Raw genomic sequence first — 20,000 nt, 5'->3', positions numbered from 1 at the left:
GATGGATGGATGGATGGATGGATGAATGGATGAATGGGTGGATGAATGGATGGATGAATGGATGGATGGATGGATGGATGAATGAATGGATGAATGAATACCCACAGTGGGATTAAATAAAGGATTATTTTATTTGATCAGTGACGGATGAGCTGATCCTCCACTATAGGACGCTACAGAACTAACAGGATCAATTAAATCAACTTTATTTATTATTGTTACCATAGTTACAAACTCAAAGGGAGCTTTTCCTTGCCACTGTTGCCTTCAGGCTTGCTCTGGGGGTTTCAGGCCGGGTTTTTGTAAAGCGTCTTGAGACGATTTGTATTGTTATTGACGCTATATAAATAAAATTGAATTGAATTGAATTGAAAGCTTCATTTAATTATTAAAAAGTAACTAAACAAATTAACCATAAAAATATTTATGGTGGTGGAACAGTGGAGAGGTGGTCATCACTGATGCCTCCCAGCCAGAAGGTTCTGGGTTCTAATCCAGGCCGACTGGTTCCTTTCTGTGTGTAGTCTGCATGTTCTCCCTGTGTCTGCGTGGGTTCTCTCCAGGTTCTCCAGCTTCTTCCCACCGTCCAAAGACATGCTGGTTAGGTTCATTGGTGATTCTAAATTGGCCGTAGGTATGAGTGTCTCTCCGTGTTAGCCCTGTGATAGACTGGAGACCTGTCCAGGGTGGACCCCCCCCTCTAGACCAACGACAGCCGGGATAGACTGGAGACCTGTCCAGGGTGGACCCCCCCTCTAGACCAACGACAGCTGGGATAGACTGGAGACCTGTCCAGGGTGGACCCCCCCCCTCTAGACCAATGACAGCTGGGATAGACTGGAGACCTGTCCAGGTGTGAAATGGTTGAACATACTTTATATGTGTTCTATAAAACTACTAATAATAATAATTAAATGTTTGTTTGTTTTCTATTTATTTATTTATCAGTTCATTCGTTTTAAACTCCAACTGCAGTTAGGACACGCCTCTTCTTTCTGATTGGCTGAGCGTCCTGTCACTCTGTGATGCGCTGACCAATGGCGGCGGGCTCCCGGCGATACAAACCAGTCGCCGCCATGTTGTGTCCGGGCCCCGGAGGGACGTCCGGTAGTAAACAGTAGATGACGGTACCGCGCGCTCTCAGCTTTCAGGACCCGGACCGCAGCTGGAAGCCATGAGCCGCCCGCCCTCAGCCGCAGCCGGAACCGGAGCCGGAGCTGGAGGACTCGGGGCCGGGAAGGCAGGCGGAGGAAAGCACGGGGGACCGGGAGGAAGCGCAGCAGCAGCCGCCGCAGCAGCAGCTGCTGCCGCCGCCGCGGTAGCAGCGGCCGCCGCCGCCGGTGTGGGCTCCGTGGTCGGGTCCGGGTCTGCTGCCCCTTCCACCGTCGTGTCCCTGCCCCCGACCGGCCTCCCCGGGCAGCCCTCGGAGCTCACGGCGCTGTTCGAGTGCCCGGTGTGTTTCGACTACGTGCTGCCCCCCATCCTGCAGTGTCAGGCGGGACACCTGGTCTGCAGCCAGTGCCGCCAGAAGCTGAGCTGCTGTCCGACCTGCCGCGGCCCGCTGAGCCCGAGCATCCGGAACCTGGCCATGGAGAAGGTGGCGTCCACGCTGCCCTTCCCCTGCAAGGTAAGACCCTCCCACACTCACCTGGACGGCCCGAGTCCTCAGCGGGACAGGTGTGGGCGCGTGGGCTGTGACGTCAACGGGGCCCCACAGGGACCAAAACAAACAAGAAGTTCGATGTCTTTAGTGACGGTAGGACGGCCCGAGGTGAGTTCGATGTCTTTAGTGACGGTAGGACAGTCCGCGGTGAGTTCGATGTCTTCAGTGACGGTAGGACAGTCCGCGGTGAGTTCGATGTCTTCAGTGACGGTAGGACGGCCCGCGGTGAGTTCGATGTCTTTAGTGACGGTAGGATGGCCCCCGGTGAGTTTGATGTCTTCGGTGACGGTAGGACGGTCCGCGGTGAGTTCGATGTCTTTAGTGACGGTAGGACGGCCCGAGGTGAGTTCGATGTCTTTAGTGACGGTAGGACGGTCCGCGGTGAGTTCGATGTCTTCGGTGACGGTAGGACGGTCCGCGGTGAGTTCGATGTCTTCGGTGACGGTAGGACGGTCCGCGGTGAGTTCGATGTCTTTAGTGACGGTAGGACGGCCCGAGGTGAGTTCGATGTCTTCGGTGACGGTAGGACGGTCCGCGGTGAGTTCGATGTCTTTAGTGACGGTAGGACGGCCCGAGGTGAGTTCGATGTCTTTAGTGACGGTAGGACGGCCCGCGGTGAGTTCGATGGCTTTAGTAACGGTAGGACGGCCCGCGGTGAGTTCGATGTCTTTAGTGACGGTAGGACGGCCCCCGGTGAGTTCGATGGCTTTAGTAACGGTAGGACGGCCCCCGGTGAGTTCACTGATTCTGTGACAGACACATTAAAGTTGAATGGAGGCGTCTGAAAGCTGAGTCCTGACTCTGACCTGAGGAGGAATTTAAATATTAAATGAGTAGCAGCAGGAAACATGTAGGACGCTACTTTTAGACATGAATTAATAGATTTATATGATATTAGCATGCTGCTGGGTTAGCCTACACATGCTAAGCCTGCTAGCCTGCTAGCTTGCTCTTTACTCGGGTTTCTTAGAATTTAAAGGTACAGCGTTGATTTAAACTCACCTGATTTACTGTGATTCTGTTTGGCAATAATTCAATCTGCGAGATTAGCCAGTGAATGCTAATTCATGCTAACTGCACCATGCAGATTAAAGCTAACCCTAACTCATTTTAGTTGAGGGCCACATACAGCTCAATGTGACCAGAAATATTATGGTTTAATAACCAATAAATAACCACAACTCTGAATGTTTCCCACAAGTACATGCTGACAGTGTTTACATTTAATGAGCTAATCTTTTATAACATTTATTAACAACCTTTAGTTCTGGATGTTGTGTTCACTACTCTGACTGAAACAGTGGACAAAGGAGGAGTAGCAGAACTCTGTTCTCTGATTTTACAGGAGGTCAAAGCTATTCTGAGTGATCCCTCTGAGCATGAGGTGAACAGATGACAGGTCTACTGGAGGATTACATTAGGGATGAGTGTATAGCAGCAGTTAGCATGTCTGACTCTTTCTAGGGTTCAGAGACCTGGTTAGCCTCATGCTATGCTACCATCAGAGCTCAGCCTCTCATACATTAACTAAACCACTGTGGCCCCATAGAACACAGGACATCCCATATTATACTTAATAAACTTTCCCAAATATCAGTAATCTTCTTTCATGCCACGCGTCCAGATTAGATCCCGTGGGCCGTATGTTTGACAGCCCTGCCCCAAGCCTACGTATGCTAATTAATGTTACCCTACACCCTGGAATAATGCTGCATGGTGCAGGGTTAGCATATGTAGGCTAACCTTCTAGCATGGTGCAGGGTTAGCATATGTAGGCTAACCTTCTAGCATGGTGCAGGGTTAGCATATGTAGGCTAACCTTCTAGCATGGTGCAGGGTTAGCATATGTAGGCTAACCTTGTAGCATAGTGCACGGTTAGCATATGTAGGCTAACCTTCTAGCATGGTGCAGGGTTAGCATAGGCTAGCCCTGCAACATATCCTCATCAAAGAGCTTAAAGGTGCAGCCTGTGGTCCTCACAAGTGACAGAAACTAAAGTGTGTGTGTGTGTGTGTGTGTGTGTGTGTAGTGGTTGACAGATGCTGGGAGGAGGAGGAGGAAGAGGAGGAGGAGGAGGAGGGTCTCTGTCTTTTATTCTTGTTTCTTTGTCCGCGCCCCCACCGAGAGAGAGAGAGAGGGAGGGAGGGAGGGAGGGAGGAACGACTCTCAGCTCTTCTTCTTTGGCTCTGCCTGTTTTTTTCTGTTTTGTTTTTTTTTCCACCACAGAAGAAGAAAGAATTATTTTTCTTCTTCTGCTGCTGCTGCTGCAGTGAGAGAGAGAGAGCGGGCGAGCGAGGCTCAGCTGCATTAAGGCTGCGTCTGATCGACGGTCAGGAGCCGGTACGTCTCCGATCAGCTGATGGATGATTATCACTGATGAAACGTTTCAGATGATCTGATCGTCTTTAGATCGTCCAGCAGGATGTTTAGAGAGAACAGGTCAGATGATCAGTAGAGGACGGCGTTAGGATCAGTGGAGGATCATTTTATTATTAACCAATAATGAAAATGGTCGTTAGCTGCAATCTGGATTCAGAGACAGATTCTTCATTGATTGATTGACGTCGTATCTTTGATTCATCAGAACTTATCGATCAGTTTTTAATAAAATCAGATTTTTGATTATTTATAATTCAGAAGGAATTCTTGATCTTAAAGAATCTCAGTTAAAAAGAACCAGGAAGTGCTGGGCCTCCCCGGCCGTCGTCGTCTGACCCGTTGAGTCCGTCGTCCTCCATGCTGTGTCCCGCCTCCTGCCTCCCTCTCCTCAGGGAGTTGGCTCAGTGGCGCTGCCTGCTGGGCTGGCCACGCCCCCACGGAGTCGCCTCAGCTAGCGCCGCGGGGCTAACCGCTAGCACCAGCCAGCAGCAGCAGGGGTCGGGGGTCAGGGACGGAGCTTGTCGACCTGTCGGACGCGTCAAGCCTCTGCTGGGCAGCCAGGTGAGTCCCGGTTTATCCTACGGCCAGGTGAACCCCAAACACGTCACGCTGCAGCAGCGGCCGACTCTTCTTCTGTGGTGGACGTTCATCTGTTCTATGAAGCTGAATGAGACGAGGGAGACCTGAAAGAATCCAGGTTTGACCTTTGACATTTGACCTTTGAAAGAGGAGAGATCAGAGAAGTTCGACTTCACCTGACGGAAAATCCAAACGAATGATATAAATATAGAACAGCTCCTCTACAGTGAAGCCAAAGCAGGTAGAGCAGCGTAGTATTAATGAAACTAAAACATGAGTGAGTCTGGAGGAAGACAAGGAAGACAAGGAAGACAAGGACAGACTTTAGGAAGACACAGGAGACCAACTCTAGGAGAAGACAAGGAAGACAAGGACAGACTTTAGGAAGCTACAGGAGACCAACTCTAGGAGAAGACAAGGAAGACAAGGACAGACTTTAGGAAGCTACAGGAGACCAACTCTAGGAGAAGACAAGGAAGACAAGGACAGACTTTAGGAAGACACAGGAGACCAACTCTAGGAGAAGACAAGGAAGACAAGGACAGACTTTAGGAAGACACAGGAGACCAACTCTAGGAGAAGACAAGGAAGACAAGGACAGACTTTAGGAAGACACAGGAGACCAACTCTAGGAGAAGACAAGGACAGACTTTAGGAAGACACAGGAGACCAACTCTAGGAGAAGACAAGGAAGACAAGGACAGACTTTAGGACGCTACAGGAGACCAACTCTAGGAGAAGACAAGGAAGACAAGGAAGACAAGGACAGACTTTAGGATGACACAGGAGACCAACTCTAGGAGAAGACAAGGAAGACAAGGACAGACTTTAGGAAGCTACAGGAGACCAACTATAGGAGAAGACAAGGAAGACAAGGACAGACTTTAGGAAGCTACAGGAGACCAACTCTAGGAGAAGACAAGGAAGACAAGGACAGACTTTAGGAAGCTACAGGAGACCAACTCTAGGAGAAGACAAGGAAGACAAGGACAGACTTTAGGAAGACACAGGAGACCAACTCTAGGAGAAGACAAGGAAGACAAGGACAGACTTTAGGAAGACACAGGAGACCAACTCTAGGAGAAGACAAGGAAGACAAGGACAGACTTTAGGAAGACACAGGAGACCAACTCTAGGAGAAGACAAGGAAGACAAGGACAGACTTTAGGAAGACACAGGAGACCAACTCTAGGAGAAGACAAGGAAGACAAGGAAAGACTTTAGGAAGCTACAGGAGACCAACTCTAGGAGAAGACAAGGAAGACAAGGACAGACTTTAGGAAGCTACAGGAGACCAACTCTAGGAAAAGACAAGGAAGACAAGGACAGACTTTAGGAAGACAAGGACAGACTTTAGGAAGACACAGGAGACCAACTCTAGGAGAAGACAAGGAAGACAAGGACAGACTTTAGGAAGCTACAGGAGACCAACTCTAGGAGAAGACAAGGAAGACAAGGACAGACTTTAGGAAGCTACAGGAGACCAACTCTAGGAGAAGACAAGGAAGACAAGGACAGACTTTAGGAAGCTACAGGAGACCAACTCTAGGAGAAGACAAGGAAGACAAGGACATACTTTAGGAAGCTACAGGAGACCAACTCTAGGAGAAGACAAGGAAGACAAGGACAGACTTTAGGAAGACACAGGAGACCAACTCTAGGAGAAGACAAGGAAGACAAGGACAGACTTTAGGAAGCTACAGGAGACCAACTCTAGGAGAAGACAGGGAAGACAAGGACAGACTTTAGGAAGACACAGGAGACCAACTCTAGGACATTTAACATCACAGATTGACTCGGTGTTAAAAGAAGTCGTATGACCTAAATGTTTAACTTAAGTCATGAGAACACTGCCACTAGGCAACTGTTAGCATCTAGAAGACACCAAGGCTAACAGTTAGCATGCTAGTGAGTGGCTAACAGTTAGCATGCTAGTGAGTGGCTAACAGTTAGCATGCTAGTGAGTGGCTAACTGAACGTAAAGTCTCTGAACACATGACTCAACTCAGCGTCTCATTTTCCAGACGATGAATATTTAATCAACCAGTGAAGCTCCAGCAACAGACGGATGGTATGAGCTGCTCCGTCTGTTCAGACAGAACCAGGTCTGTCTTCTGGTTCTGGTTCTGGTTCTGGGTCGGAGTCATCAGTCGGCTGCTGTAAATAAGGAATGTGTCACCTGATCAGTGTAAACAGAGACAGACCTGAGAGAGAATATATTCATGAAGGAATGGAGACGTCTCAGTCGTCTCCTCCTCCTGCTCCTGCTGCTCCTCCTCCTCCTGCTCCTGCTCCTGCTGCTCCTGCTCCTGCTGCTCCTCCTCCTCCTCTTCATCCTCCTCCTCCTCCCATCTCTGTGACCTTCAGCCATTGAAGTGTGATCTCAGAAACATGTTTTCTATCCTTGTGAGGACCTGATGTTTGTGGTTCAGACGTAGCTGAATGTCCTCGTAAAGATAGAAATATATAGATTTATATCACACAATAAACCTGTTATATATATTATATTATATTATATCTTTTATTAATGACAGTCTTCTAAAGTGACTTTTGATCAGAGCGCTCGGTACCCAGGTTACTTCAGTAACCACCAGGTTTATTTCTTGGTCCTACAGGAGATGAGTGACGTCTCGTTACTGAGACGTGTTGACGGGTCTCAATCTGTCTCTGTCCTCTCTCCAGTACTCGTCCTCCGGTTGCCCGTTGTCTCTCCACCACAGCGAGAAGCCCGACCACGAGGAGGTGTGTGAGTTCAGGCCGTACACCTGTCCTTGTCCTGGAGCTACCTGCAAGTGGCACGGCTCTCTGGAGGCCGTCATGCCTCACCTGATGCACGCCCACAAGTCCATCACCACGCTGCAGGTCCTCTACACTCCAGTCCTTCATCCAGACCTTGATTCAGAACTTAGTCCTTCATCCAGACCTCAGTCCTTCATCCAGACCTCAGTCCTTCATCCAGACCTCAGTCCTTCATCCAGACCTTAGTCCTTCATCCAGACCGCAGTCCTTCATCCAGACCTTGATTCTGACCTCAGTCCTTTATTCAGACCTTAGTCCTTTATTCAGACCTCAGTCCTCCATCCAGACCTCAGTCCTCATTCAGACCTCAGTCCTTCATCCAGACCTTAGTCCTTATTCAGACCTTAGTCCTTATTCAGACCTCAGTCCTTCATCCAGACCTCAGTCCTTATTCAGACCTTAGTCCTTATTCAGACCTCAGTCCTTCATTCAGACCTCAGTCCTTCATCCAGACCTCATTCCTTCATCCTGACCTTAGTCCTTATTCAGACCTCAGTCCTTCATTCAGACCTTAGTCCTTATTCAGACCTCAGTCCTCCATCCAGACCTCAGTCCTTATTCAGACCTCAGTCCTTATTCAGACCTTAGTCCTTATTCAGACCTCAGTCCTTCATCCAGACCTCAGTCCTTATTCAGACCTTAGTTCTTATTCAGACCTCAGTCCTCCATCCAGACCTCAGTCTTTCATCCTGAACTTAGTCCTTATTCAGACCTTAGTCCTTATTCAGACCTTAGTCCTTTATTCAGACCTCAGTCCTTCATCCAGACCTTAGTCCTTTATTCAGACCTCAGTCCTTCATCCTGACCTTAGTCCTTATTCAGACCTTAGTCCTTATTCAGACCTTAGTCCTTCATCCAGACCTCAGTCCTTTATTCAGACCTTAGTCCTTTATTCAGACCTTAGTCCTTATTCAGACCTTAGTCCTCATCCAGACCTCAGTCCTTCATCCTGACCTTAGTCCTTTATTCAGACCTTAGTCCTTGATTCAGACCTTAGTCCTTTATTCAGACCTTCGTCCTTATTCAGACCTTAGTCCTTCATCCAGACCTCAGTCCTTCATCCAGACCTCAGTCTTTCATCCTGAACTTAGTCCTTATTCAGACCTTAGTCCTTATTCAGACCTTAGTCCTTTATTCAGACCTCAGTCCTTCATCCAGACCTTAGTCCTTTATTCAGACCTCAGTCCTTCATCCTGACCTTAGTCCTTATTCAGACCTTAGTCCTTCATCTAGACCTCAGTCCTTTATTCAGACCTTAGTCCTTGATTCAGACCTTAGTCCTTTATTCAGACCTTAGTCCTTATTCAGACCTTAGTCCTTCATTCAGACCTCAGTCCTTCATCCAGACCTCAGTCCTTATTCAGACCTTAGTCCTCATCCAGACCTCAGTCCTTCATCCTGACCTTAGTCCTTATTCAGACCTTAGTCCTCCATCCAGACCTCAGTCCTTCATCCTGACCTTAGTCCTTATTCAGACCTCAGTCCTTTATTCAGACCTCAGTCCTTCATCCTGACCTTAGTCCTTATTCAGACCTCAGTCCTTTATTCAGACCTCAGTCCTTCATCCTGACCTTAGTCCTTATTCAGACCTCAGTCCTTCATCCTGACCTTAGTCCTTATTCAGACCTTAGTCCTCCATCCAGACCTCAGTCCTTCATCCTGACCTTAGTCCTTATCCAGACCTCAGTCCTTCATTCAGACCTTAGTCCTTTATTCAGACCTTAGTCCTTTATTCAGACCTCAGTCCTTCATCCAGACCTTAGTCCTTTATTCAGACCTTAGTCCTTTATTCAGACCTTAGTCCTTCATTCAGACCTCAGTCCTTCATCCAGACCTCAGTCCTTATTCAGACCTCAGTCCTTATCCAGACCTCAGTCCTTCATCCAGACCTCAGTCCTTCATCCTGACCTTAGTCCTTATTCAGACCTTAGTCCTTCATCCAGACCTCAGTCCTTCATCCTGACCTTAGTCCTTATTCAGACCTTAGTCCTCCATCCAGACCTCAGTCCTTCATCCTGACCTTAGTCCTTATTCAGACCTTAGTCCTCCATCCAGACCTCAGTCCTTCATCCTGACCTTAGTCCTTATTCAGACCTCAGTCCTTTATTCAGACCTCAGTCCTTCATCCAGACCTCAGTCCTTCATCCAGACCTCAGTCCTTCATTTAGGTCCTTCATCGAGCCTCTGATGAACTTTTCCTGTGGTTTGCTTAATGAAGGCCTTACCATGGTTTCTGTCCCTCTTCAGGGCGAGGACATTGTCTTCCTGGCGACGGACATCAACCTGCCAGGCGCCGTGGACTGGGTGATGATGCAGTCGTGCTTCAGCCACCACTTCATGCTGGTCTTGGAGAAGCAGGAGAAGTACGAGGGCCACCAGCAGTTCTTCGCCATCGTGCTGCTCATCGGGACCCGCAAGCAGGCTGAGAACTTCGCCTACCGCCTGGAGCTCAACGGCAACCGGCGCCGGCTCACCTGGGAGGCCATGCCGCGCTCCATCCACGACGGGGTGGCGGCCGCCATCATGAACAGTGACTGTCTGGTGTTTGACACCTCCATCGCCCACCTGTTTGCCGACAACGGGAACCTGGGGATCAACGTCACCATCTCCATGTGCTGAGGATCTGGTTCTGGTTACAAGGACGGAAAACGTCCTGCAGAGTTCCAGGAGACGTTGGAGGAGGCGATGCTTCCAAAATGTTGGAACATTCGAGTCTGTGGTTGATCTCAAACCTCCTTCCTCCTCCATGAGGACAGATCGACCCGCGGCTTCGACCGCCGTCCGTCCACGCCGAGACGCTGGAGCTGTCCAGAGACCGAACTGATCAGTCTCGTTGCACCACAGCAGCTTCTATTGGGTTCGCCTGGAAGTTCTACTGTTTCTAGTCTGAACAGGTCTTAACGACCTGGCAACAGGACGTTGTAAAGTTTTAGACCCGTTTCTTTATCAGTTCATGTGAGGATTCTTTCTCCTAACAGCTGATTATTCTATTCGTTTGACTGAGTGACTTTAAAAGAAACGATTGAATTGCTTCTGAAACTAACTGACTGAAACTCTGACTGGAAGGTTGTTGGTTCGAATCCCTCAGCGGTGGAGACCAGAGAATCCTCAGAGGTTTAATCTCAGATGTGTTCAGCCGCCAGCGCCTTACTTTTCTATTCTCTGATGAACCAGGGAAACACTGACGTTCATGTATTTAAATGCTCCTGTGGAATTATGGGTAAATATATAAAACACTCCTTGTCTTGAAATCGTTGAAGCGGCCGAGCAGGAAGTTACCGCTGTAACCTCAAAAACAACCTGATTTATTAAACGTCGTCTTCATCACTGGAGATGATCTGTCACCATCACATTTCACTGGTCCAATTATTTCTGTATCTCTAGCTAACAGTAGCTCCTCCTAGCCTCCCAGCTAACAGTAGCTCCTCCTAGCCTCCCAGCTAACAGTAGCTCCTCTTAGCCTCCCAGCTAACAGCAGCTCCTCCTAGCCTCCCAGCTAACAGTAGCTCCTTCTAGCCTCCCAGCTAACAGTAGCTCCTCCTAGCCTCCCAGCTAACAGTAGCTCCTCCTAGCCTCCCAGCTAACAGTAGCTCCTCTTAGCCTCCCAGCTAACAGCAGCTCTTCCTAGCCTCCCAGCTGATAGTAGCTCCACCTAGTCTCCCAGCTAACAGTAGCTCCTCTTAGCCTCCCAGCTAACAGCAGCTCTTCCTAGCCTCCCAGCTGATAGGAGCTCCTCTTAGCCTCCCAGCTAACAGGAGCTCCTCCTAGCCTCCCAGCTAACAGTAGCTCTTTCTAGCCTCCCAGCTAACAGTAGCTCCTCCTAGCCTCCCAGCTAACAGTAGCTCCTCCCAGCTAACAGTAGCTCCTCCTAGCCTCCCAGCTAACAGTAGCTCCTCCTAGCCTCCCAGCTAACAGTAGCTCCTCTTAGCCTCCCAGCTAACAGTAGCTCTTCCTATCCTCCCAATTAACAGCAGCTCTTCCTAGCCTCCCAGCTGATAGTAGCTCCACCTAGTCTCCCAGCTAACAGTAGCTCCTCTTAGCCTCCCAGCTAACAGCAGCTCTTCCTAGCCTCCCAGCTGATAGGAGCTCCTCTTAGCCTCCCAGCTAACAGGAGCTCCTCCTAGCCTCCCAGCTAACAGTAGCTCTTTCTAGCCTCCCAGCTAACAGTAGCTCCTCCTAGCCTCCCAGCTAACAGTAGCTCCTCCCAGCTAACAGTAGCTCCTCCCAGCTAACAGTAGCTCCTCCTAGCCTCCCAGCTAACAGTAGCTCCTCCTAGCCTCCCAGCTAACAGTAGCTCCTCTTAGCCTCCCAGCTAACAGTAGCTCTTCCTAGCCTCCCAATTAACAGTAGCTCCTCCTAGCCTCCCAGCTAACAGTAGCTCTTCCTATCCTCCCAGCTAACAGTAGCTCCTCCTAGCCTCCCAGCTAACAGTAGTTCTTCCTATAATCTCAGCTAACAGTAGCTCTTCCTATCCTCTCAGCTAACAGTAGCTCCTCCTATCCTCTCAGCTAACAGTAGTTCTTCCTAGCCTCTCAGCTAACAGTAGCTCCTCCTATCCTCCCAGCTAACAGTAGCTCCTCTCAGCCTCCCAGCTGATAGTCCCCACAGACCTCTATGATCTACTGAGTCTACGTTAGAGGAACTGCAGCCTTCTGGCTTCATTCTTCTGTTTATATTTTCTGATTGTAATCAAATATCTTTATAACTCAACATCACTTCTAAATGTCTAATAATGAGACACAGATTTGGACATGTCTTTGTTTTATTACAAAACTCATACAAATAAAACAAACTTTCATCCTCTGAGAAAAGAAAGCTGGAGGTTGAACAGCTGTGGTGTAATGAGGGCTGCAGCCACCGGGGGGCGAGCGTTCATTTCTAGTTTATAGAGGACAGAAGACAAAGGACAGAAAGGACATAAAAATAAAAGATGAAATTAAAATGTTTGAAACTAATCATTGATTTCATCATTTATTTATGGTCCTCTAACAGACGGTCCCTCTCCTATTTGTCTCGTCTTTTCAAACATCACTGCCTGTCCCTCTTCTTCTCTTGTCTCAGTCCATTTCTCTTCTTCTGTGGTTGTCTCTGTCTCTCTCTCTTCGTCTGTCGTCTCCGTCCATCTCCCTCCTCCTCTCTGCGTCTCTTCTTCTATCGTCGTTTCTGTCCTCCTTTCTTCTTCTATCATCGTCTCTGTCCGTCTCTCTTCTTCTGTCATCGTCTCTGTCCGTCTCTCTTCTTCTGTCGTTGTCTCTGTCCGTCTCTCTTCTTCTATAATTGTCTCTGTCTCCTTCCCTCTCTCTCCTCCTCCTCTCTTCTTCTCTCTCTCTCTCCGTCTCTCTCCTCCTCTCGTTGTCTCTCTGTCCATTCTGATGTCCTCCCAGTGGCGCCTCCCTCTGGTTGTACTTGTCGTAGGCAGCGTCCTCTTTCTCCTCTTTCACTCTAACGGCAGCAGGAGGAGGAGGAGGAGGAGATGAGGAAGAGGAGGAGGTCCCCCGGCTCCTCCTCTCTTTCTCGGTTTTCTTCTTCTCCTTTTTCTCCTTCTTCTTTTTCTTCTTCTCTTTCTTGTCTGAGACGGAGGACAAACAGAGGACAAATAAAAAAACTTGTTGCATCAGGTGACGTTAAGTCAACAGGAAGTGACCTCACCTTTTTTGGGCTTCTTCTTCGCGGGTACGACGAGCTGCTCGTCTTCCTCTGAGGAGGAGTCGAGGGAGTCGGCGGCGACGGGAGCACATCCGTCCTCCCTGAGACGCTTTGTTATGTCATCCATGTCCTCGTTGTCTTTGGGGGGACGGTAGTCTTTAACATGGTCCACTCGGATGGTCCGACCTTTGATCTGAAAACAGACGCAACCAAACGATCACTGATCAGTTTGAGCCTCGAGAATCATTTAAACATTTCAAACTTCCTACGTCTGCAGAAGTTTATCTGGAGCCGACTGTGGAGAAGATCTGACGACCAATCAGATCAGGTGTGGGCGGGGCTTAACGCAGTAGTCGTACACGTCATCTGAACATCGTGGAGTTTAATTCGTTCTAATCTTTGTTCAGGCTAATTAAGTGGCTAGTGTTAGCTTGTCTGGGTCGTTAGCAGAACTACCTGTGGGCGGGGCTACCTGAAGGTCACATGACTGAACCTTCTGTTTACTTCCTGTTTTTCCTCCAGTCAGAGGATCTCTGGGTGTAGCTCGTATTCATTTACAGGCTGACGTCACCTTGATGCCGTTGAAGTTGTCCACAGCCAGGACGGTGCTCCTCTGGTCCTCATAGCAGACGAAGCAGAAACCTTTGGACTTCCCCGTCTTCTTGTCGCGCACCAGGTTGATGTTGACGATCTCTCCGTACCTGGAGGAGAGAAGATGGAGGTGGTCTGAAGGAAGGAGGATGAAGAGGAGGAGCGTCTGCCTTTAAGGTACGTACTGAGAGAAGACGCAGAGGAGGTCGCCTTCAGTCAGCTCGTAGGGGAATCCTCCTGAAGGAGAGAACAGAACGACTCAGACAAATCTGTTCATCGACATGAAACTGTTCACAGATCACAGCTCCTCAGAGACATAATGACTCAATATAACGCCAGATAATAAAGTTTAAACATTTATTTAAAACCAGACGTTTCCTCTGTGTCAGCTACAGCAGCTCATGTCAGAATCATCTCTCTCACTGGTTTCATGTTGTTTGTATGTTTTACAGAATAAATGATTCTTAAATGATCTCGTCTCACCAACAAAGATCCAGGCGCTGTCTTTATAAACTGAATGCCAGGACACAGAGTCTTTAATCCCGAGGTTGGCCTCACGCTCGTTCAGCTCGTTGATCAGCTTCACCTTCGTTAATGGACTGAAAACAGGTCACAACATCTTAGTCTTTAGCTTTAAACTCAAATCTCACGATGACGTCACCTCCTGGAAGCTCAGAGAAGATTTCATCAACATCTTAAAATAAAAGACATGAATCAGTTAAATAAAACAGGATAAGCTTTCTGGTAGATTATTGTTCACCATAAGAACTCACAGCATCACTCCTCTGCTTCCTGCATGGACAAACCCTCGCACCAGACTCCATTCAGATTAGGACTCATTTTAAGAGTCTCTGACAACAAGAGACACGTAGAAGATTGTGGAGATTTAAAATGTGTTTTCCAAGATTTCGTTTTCAGTTTCCATAAATCTTACCAACTTCAAATGATGTGAGCGTTGAGGTGGAGCGCTGTTACCAGATGAGTCAACACACTAAATAAATTATTATTATTAAAGTCATGATTAAGACACGAGCTATCTGGTGTATGCCGCATTTAACAACAGATAATACACGTTACACTAACCATATAATTTATGTTTGATCAAGCTTGTCGACTGGATAATTAAAAGGTAATTGTTAAATTGTCCTATTTCGCACAGAGTCTGGCCAACGAGAATATATAACGTATCGCAACCCAACAATGTTTGCTAGCTAGCTGTTAGCACTAGCTAGCGCGTTATCGTACGCATGGAAACAATGACAGGAGTCAGAAGGAAAAATAAAAATAAAGACAGAAACTCAAATAAATGGTTTTATATGATAATGTTTACTTACTTCATGATGAACTACACGGGACACAACCGACGCTGCGGCGGAGCTCGTCTCGTATCTAGCTGACTGGAACTACTTCCGGTTAGATTCCCGCCTCTGCTGCCTCCTGCTGGTCGAACGTCGACACTACAAGCTACGTTTCTGTGATTAAATAAACTTAAAATAAATATTGTTCTTAATTAATCTGTATGATAGAATAAATACAATAATATTTAATAAAAAACGAATGTGTATGATTTTTTAAATAATTAGAACGAATTAATTTGGTTAAAATATACAGATTATCCGCCCAGAGAGCAGGTGGCGCTGTGAAGCTAACAGCTGCTCATTGACCCGGATGATAAACACTGTTTTAGCCGGAAAGCTAGCGTAATGTACTGACATACATGCATTTAAAAGTAGCTTTAGGCGCTTCAGTTTAAACCTTATCAGTTGACCTCGTTCATTATAAACTGCTGTTATGATGAGAATTCTTTAAGTCTTCGCATTAGCTCATTTTAACGTCCAGTTAGCCGAGTTAGCCGAGTTAGCCACGCTACCGTTAGCTGTGCTACAGTAGTTTTGACTGACACCCATGTCTTTATAACTAAATAGTAAAAATAACCAAATACTTTTACTGCTTTACATTTGTTTATCTGCCAGCCTTGTGTGGGTGAGTAAATCAGGAACTTCAGTTATTTACTGTTTTTTTTTTACGTGTTCATAGTTTAAAGCTGAACTCGCTTACACATTTAGTCAATTTAAAATAGTTTTACTTGTTCTAAGTCCTGAGTGCATGTTTAAAGCACGTTTAAGAGTTTATTTGAATCATCTATATCTACAAATGAATTCGGCACAATATTCAACACACTTTACTGAACACAACTGCTTTTAATTCAATGTTACTTTCCTCATCTTAGCTGTGAATGACTGTTATTAATTATATATTATATATGTTGTGAAGGACTGGGGTGATTGTTATTACGGAGTTTGGTGTGAGCTTGTGTTTAATGTGTGGTTTTATCAGAGAACAGTTAAATGAATGATAGACTTTCCATGTGGTTTACTTTGTGCTGATTCTCTCTGGTGTCTGTTTCTCAGCAGGATGATCTCTCAGGTCTTCATCTTGTCCTCGAAAGGCGACCACCTCATCTATAAAGACTGTATCCTTCTCATCGCTCTGCTGAAAACAGCCGAGGCCAAACACGTTTATTTCTGACCTGTGATCAATACCTCAGCCTCCAAGTAAAGTGAAACCACACGGGATAAATATCTGTCTGTATTAGTTTCCTTCTGTATCACAGTCAGACCTTGACCTGAGCACCAGTCCGAGGAGAAGCAGGAAGTGACGTCGTCAACATCTTCTATGAGAAGGTCACATCGCTGACTGGAGACCAGCCTCCGGTCGTCATGGTAACGCCATAAGGAATCAGCATCCTCCATCTGCAGCTTCTCTGTCAAACCTTCATGAAGTGTTTCCTGAATTCTTACATTTATTTCCTAAAATCACAAAATATTTTGCAGATTTACTTGATGACTGAGACGTAGAATTATCAGCTTTGTTAATTAATTTACATATGTTACGAATTAAAGTTGTATATTGATGGAAATCTGATATGATAATAAATCATTTCAGATGATTATATTATATTATATTATATCAGTAAATTAATTATTTCTCTGAAGATGGAGAACACACACACACACACACCCACACACACACACACACACACATATATGAGGTTATTTTGGCCTAAATCATCTGAAACCTAAAATGTTTCTATAAACAAACAGCAGCAGTTTATTCTTATTTTCTGAAGCTGTAGGTTTGACTTTGACCGTCCTGTGTGTTTTATTTCTGCAGAGTCACAAAGATCTTCACTTTGTCCACGTCCGCCAGGGAGGACTCTACTGGGTCGCCACGACAACGGCCGACTCTTCACCTTTCACCATCATTGAGTTCCTCAACAGGTATGAGTCTGAACTGAACTGAGCTCCCAGCTAACAGTAGCTCCTCCTAGCCTCTGTGCTAACAGTAGCTCCTCCTAGCCTCCATGCTAACAGTAGCTCCTCCTAGCCTCTGTGCTAACAGTAGCTCCTCCTAGCCTCCATGCTAACTGTAGCTCCTCCTAGCCTCTATGCTAACAGTAGCTCCTCCTAGCCTCCATGCTAACTGTAGCTCCTCCTAGCCTCTATGCTAACAGTAGCTCCTCCTAGCCTCCATGCTAACTGTAGCTCCTCCTAGCCTCCATGCTAACTGTAGCTCCTCCTAGCCTCCATGCTAACAGTAGCTCCTCCTAGCCTCCATGCTAACTGTAGCTCCTCCTAGCCTCTATGCTAACAGTAGCTCCTCCTAGCCTCCATGCTAACTGTAGCTCCTCCTAGCCTCCGTGCTAACAGTAGCTCCTCCTAGCCTCTGTGCTAACAGTAGCTCCTCCTAGCCTCCGTGCTAACAGTAGCTCCTCCTAGCCTCTATGCTAACAGTAGCTCCTCATAGTCTCTATGTTAACAGTAGCTCCTCCTAGCCTCTATGCTAACAGCAGCAGCAGCAACATGTGGTCGGTATGACTCTGTGACTCTGTTCCAGGTTAACAGCTCTGGTGAAGGATTACTGTGGGAGTCTGTCGGAGAAGTCGGTGCAGATGAACTTCGCTTTAATCTATGAGCTGCTGGATGAGGTGGTGGTGAGTCTCTCTGCTGCTCTGGTCCATCTTCTTCTAGGTTTCCATCAGCTCCAACCAGAGAACTTTTGTCTGTAAACATTAGAGCAGGTTGAGATCAGCCTGGAAACAACCACAACCATGATTCAACCAGTCTACAGCCTGAAAGCTGCCATGTGATTAGATATTTACGTTGGCCAGCAGGTGAACAGGTGTACCTAATAATGTGGCTAAAACCTTTAAATAGATTAGTGTTAGCACAACGTGTCCACTAGGAGGCAGTGTCTGCTGCCCCTCTCATAAAGAAATGAGTTTCAGGTTATTTGTGAAACCGTGAATCATTTACTGAGTCTAGTTTGTGTTTGTGTCTCAGGACTACGGCTACATCCAGACCACGTCCTCTGACGTCCTGAAGAACTTCATCCAGACTGAAGCCGTGTCCTCCAGACCCTTCAGCCTGTTTGACCTCAGCAACGTCGGCCTGGTACGACAACGTCTGCTTCCTGTAGACAGAGATTTTAGAAGTTCTTCCTTCTTCAGATCTGTGGTTTGAGGACAGACATGAGGACACTGTGAGATATTGGACAAAAAGGTCAGAGGTGACTGGTTTGGTTTATTTGACCAAAGCTTCACTGGATGTAGACACGAGACGAATCGACCTCAAAGCGTTAAGTGACAGTAGGAGTTGATATTAAAGACCAGCACTGAACATGAGACAGAGCCTCAGAGAAACTCACTGGATTCACTGACTCTGTGTTTGTTGTTGTTGTTGTTGTTGTTGTTGTTGTTTGTAGTTTGGAGCTGAGACCCAACAGAGTAAAGTGGCTCCGAGCTCTGCAGCCACCAGACCCATCCAGACCAGCAGAGACCAGGTAAACATCCAGCGTTTCATCAGGAGCGTCTCAGTGCTCAGCAGGTTCTGGGAGTTCTGACAGTAACCGTCATGTTCCAGTAAATAGTCCGACCCCGACCCCGGCCCCGGCTGGACCCGGTTTCTGTTCATGTCTGTGTCTTTTATGTTCCAGGGAGGGAAGAGCGAGATATTTGTGGACGTGATTGAGAGGATGTCGGTCGTCATCGGCTCCAACGTGAGTAACGTCAGAGAGAGAGAGAAAACACTGACCTGTGATTTACTGTCACTAGACGTTATGTCTGACCTGGACATCAGCTGGTCTGGTCTGGTCTGATCTGGTCTAGTCTGGTCTGGTCTGATCTGATCTAGTCTGGTCTGGTCTGGTCTAGTCTGATCTGATCTAGTCTGGTCTGATCTAGTCTGGTCTGGTCTGGTCTAGTCTAGTCTGATCTAGTCTGATCTGGTCTGGTCTAGTCTGGTCTGGTCTAGTCTGATCTGATCTGATCTGATCTAGTCTGGTCTGGTCTGGTCTAGTCTGATCTGATCTAGTCTGGTCTGATCTAGTCTGGTCTGGTCTGGTCTAGTCTAGTCTGATCTAGTCTGATCTGATCTGGTCTGGTCTGGTCTAGTCTGGTCTGGTCTAGTCTGATCTGATCTGATCTAGTCTAGTCTGATGAAGCTAACATTAGCCTGATGAAGCTAACGTTGGCCTGATGAAGCTAACGTTAGCCTGATGAAGCTAACGTTAGCCTGATGAAGCTAACATTAGCCTGATGAAGCTAACCTTAGCCTGATGAAGCTAACGTTGGCCTGATGAAGCTAACGTTAGCCTGATGAAGCTAACATTGGCCTGATGAGGCTAACCTTAGCCTGATGAAGCTAACCTTAGCCTGATGAAGCTAACGTTGGCCTGATGAAGCTAACATTGGCCTGATGAAGCTAACATTAGCCTGATGAAGCTAACCTTAGCCTGATGAAGCTAACGTTGCCTGATGAGGCTAACCTTAGCCTGATGAAGCTAACGTTGGCCTGATGAAGCTAACATTAGCCTGATGAAGCTAACGTTGGCCTGATGAAGCTAACCTTAGCCTGATGAAGCTAACGTTAGCCTGATGAAGCTAACCTTAGCCTGATGAAGCTAACGTTGGCCTGATGAAGCTAACATTGGCCTGATGAAGCTAACATTAGCCTGATGAAGCTAACGTTAGCCTTGCTGAGAGCTCCTGTCTCGGTGACCTCTGAGGATCTCTGGATCTGATCTTCAGTCAAACACTAAACGCCTCCAGAACCTTCCAGTTCAGTTCAACATCGACGTCTTTTTGTCCCACAGGACCTGAAGGCAGCGTTAGTTCATGTTTCAGTGTAAATATTGAATCTCTGTTGTCTTGTGTATTAATAACCTGTTAATGGAACCTATTTACAGGAACCCATCAGTGCTGAAGGTCTGGAGTCTGGTGGCTGGGGATGGGTGCATTGTGGGTAACGTAGTGTTATTTGTGCTGCAGGGCATCCTGATGAA

At 47.2% G+C, this 20,000-nt stretch overlaps 4 protein-coding genes and 1 long non-coding RNA gene across 8 annotated transcripts in view; 2 read left to right on the top strand and 3 right to left on the bottom strand.

Moving 5' to 3' along the window:
- Positions 1–20,000, bottom strand: part of LOC311502011 (neuronal acetylcholine receptor subunit alpha-10-like) — a gene marked incomplete at its 5' end in the record, with an annotated part of 44,309 nt that overhangs the window by 15,426 nt on the left and 8,883 nt on the right. The window lies entirely within an intron of this gene.
- On the top strand, positions 943–10,768 carry siah2l (seven in absentia homolog 2-like). Of its 2 annotated transcripts, none has more exons than XM_084564129.1 (3): positions 943–1,627; positions 7,305–7,364; positions 9,669–10,768. In XM_084564129.1, exons 1-3 carry the CDS (start codon positions 1,175–1,177, stop codon positions 10,038–10,040), a joined length of 885 nt encoding a protein of 294 aa, XP_084420255.1. In that variant the 5' UTR covers positions 943–1,174; the 3' UTR covers positions 10,041–10,768. The 2 variants fall into 2 exon arrangements, with proteins under 2 accessions (XP_084420255.1, XP_084420254.1); XM_084564128.1 differs by having other exon boundaries at positions 7,305–7,484.
- rbmx2 (RNA binding motif protein X-linked 2) lies at positions 12,166–15,087 on the bottom strand. The gene is made up of 6 exons (XM_084564127.1): positions 14,993–15,087; positions 14,142–14,257; positions 13,844–13,895; positions 13,639–13,768; positions 13,071–13,260; positions 12,166–12,990 (listed from the first exon to the last, which is right to left on the bottom strand). Exons 1-6 carry the CDS (start codon positions 14,995–14,997, stop codon positions 12,479–12,481), a joined length of 1,005 nt encoding a protein of 334 aa, XP_084420253.1. The 5' UTR covers positions 14,998–15,087; the 3' UTR covers positions 12,166–12,478.
- ap4m1 (adaptor related protein complex 4 subunit mu 1) overlaps positions 15,352–20,000 on the top strand; it is a 13,246-nt gene continuing 8,597 nt past the window's right edge. The window contains exons 1-9 of one of the 3 annotated variants that reach the window (XM_084564118.1): positions 15,352–15,641; positions 16,073–16,131; positions 16,296–16,381; positions 16,833–16,939; positions 17,556–17,652; positions 18,002–18,112; positions 18,423–18,500; positions 18,654–18,716; positions 19,987–20,000. The exon at positions 19,987–20,000 is cut by the window's right edge and continues 53 nt beyond it. In XM_084564118.1, the coding sequence (XP_084420244.1) occupies positions 16,074–16,131; positions 16,296–16,381; positions 16,833–16,939; positions 17,556–17,652; positions 18,002–18,112; positions 18,423–18,500; positions 18,654–18,716; positions 19,987–20,000 (614 nt within the window). In that variant the 5' untranslated portion in view covers positions 15,352–15,641; position 16,073. Of the gene's footprint in view, positions 15,642–15,754; positions 16,132–16,295; positions 16,382–16,832; positions 16,940–17,555; positions 17,653–18,001; positions 18,113–18,422; positions 18,501–18,653; positions 18,717–19,986 lie in introns of those variants that run through there. The other 2 variants (XM_084564117.1, XM_084564116.1) reach the window with 2 other exon arrangements.
- LOC311502025 lies at positions 16,969–18,559 on the bottom strand. The gene is made up of 3 exons (XR_014699533.1): positions 18,366–18,559; positions 17,975–18,170; positions 16,969–17,721 (listed from the first exon to the last, which is right to left on the bottom strand). It is a non-coding gene; the product is annotated as an uncharacterized lncRNA (long non-coding RNA).

This window comes from Chelon labrosus (genome assembly GCF_963514085.1).
Source record: "Chelon labrosus genome assembly, chromosome: 17".
In the NCBI taxonomy this organism is placed as follows: Eukaryota; Metazoa; Chordata; class Actinopteri; order Mugiliformes; family Mugilidae; genus Chelon; species Chelon labrosus.
This window is presented reverse-complemented; position numbering and strand designations above follow the sequence as displayed.

What these genes read in the sequence shown, in the direction of transcription:
- rbmx2 (XM_084564127.1), bottom strand. An exon ending in CTCCTCTGCGTCTTCTCTCA is followed by an intron (nt 13,769 to 13,843) that starts GTACGTACCTTA and finishes TCTCTCCTCCAG; the next exon opens with GTACGGAGAGATCGTCAACA. An exon ending in GAAGAAGAAGCCCAAAAAAG is followed by an intron (nt 12,991 to 13,070) that starts GTGAGGTCACTT and finishes CCTCCGTCTCAG; the next exon opens with ACAAGAAAGAGAAGAAGAAA.
- siah2l (XM_084564128.1), top strand. Translation starts at nt 1,175, where the DNA reads ATGAGCCGCCCGCCCTCAGCCGCAGCCGGAACCGGAGCCGGAGCTGGA. An exon ending in CGCTGCCCTTCCCCTGCAAG is followed by an intron (nt 1,628 to 7,304) that starts GTAAGACCCTCC and finishes TCCTCTCTCCAG; the next exon opens with TACTCGTCCTCCGGTTGCCC. An exon ending in AGTCCATCACCACGCTGCAG is followed by an intron (nt 7,485 to 9,668) that starts GTCCTCTACACT and finishes GTCCCTCTTCAG; the next exon opens with GGCGAGGACATTGTCTTCCT.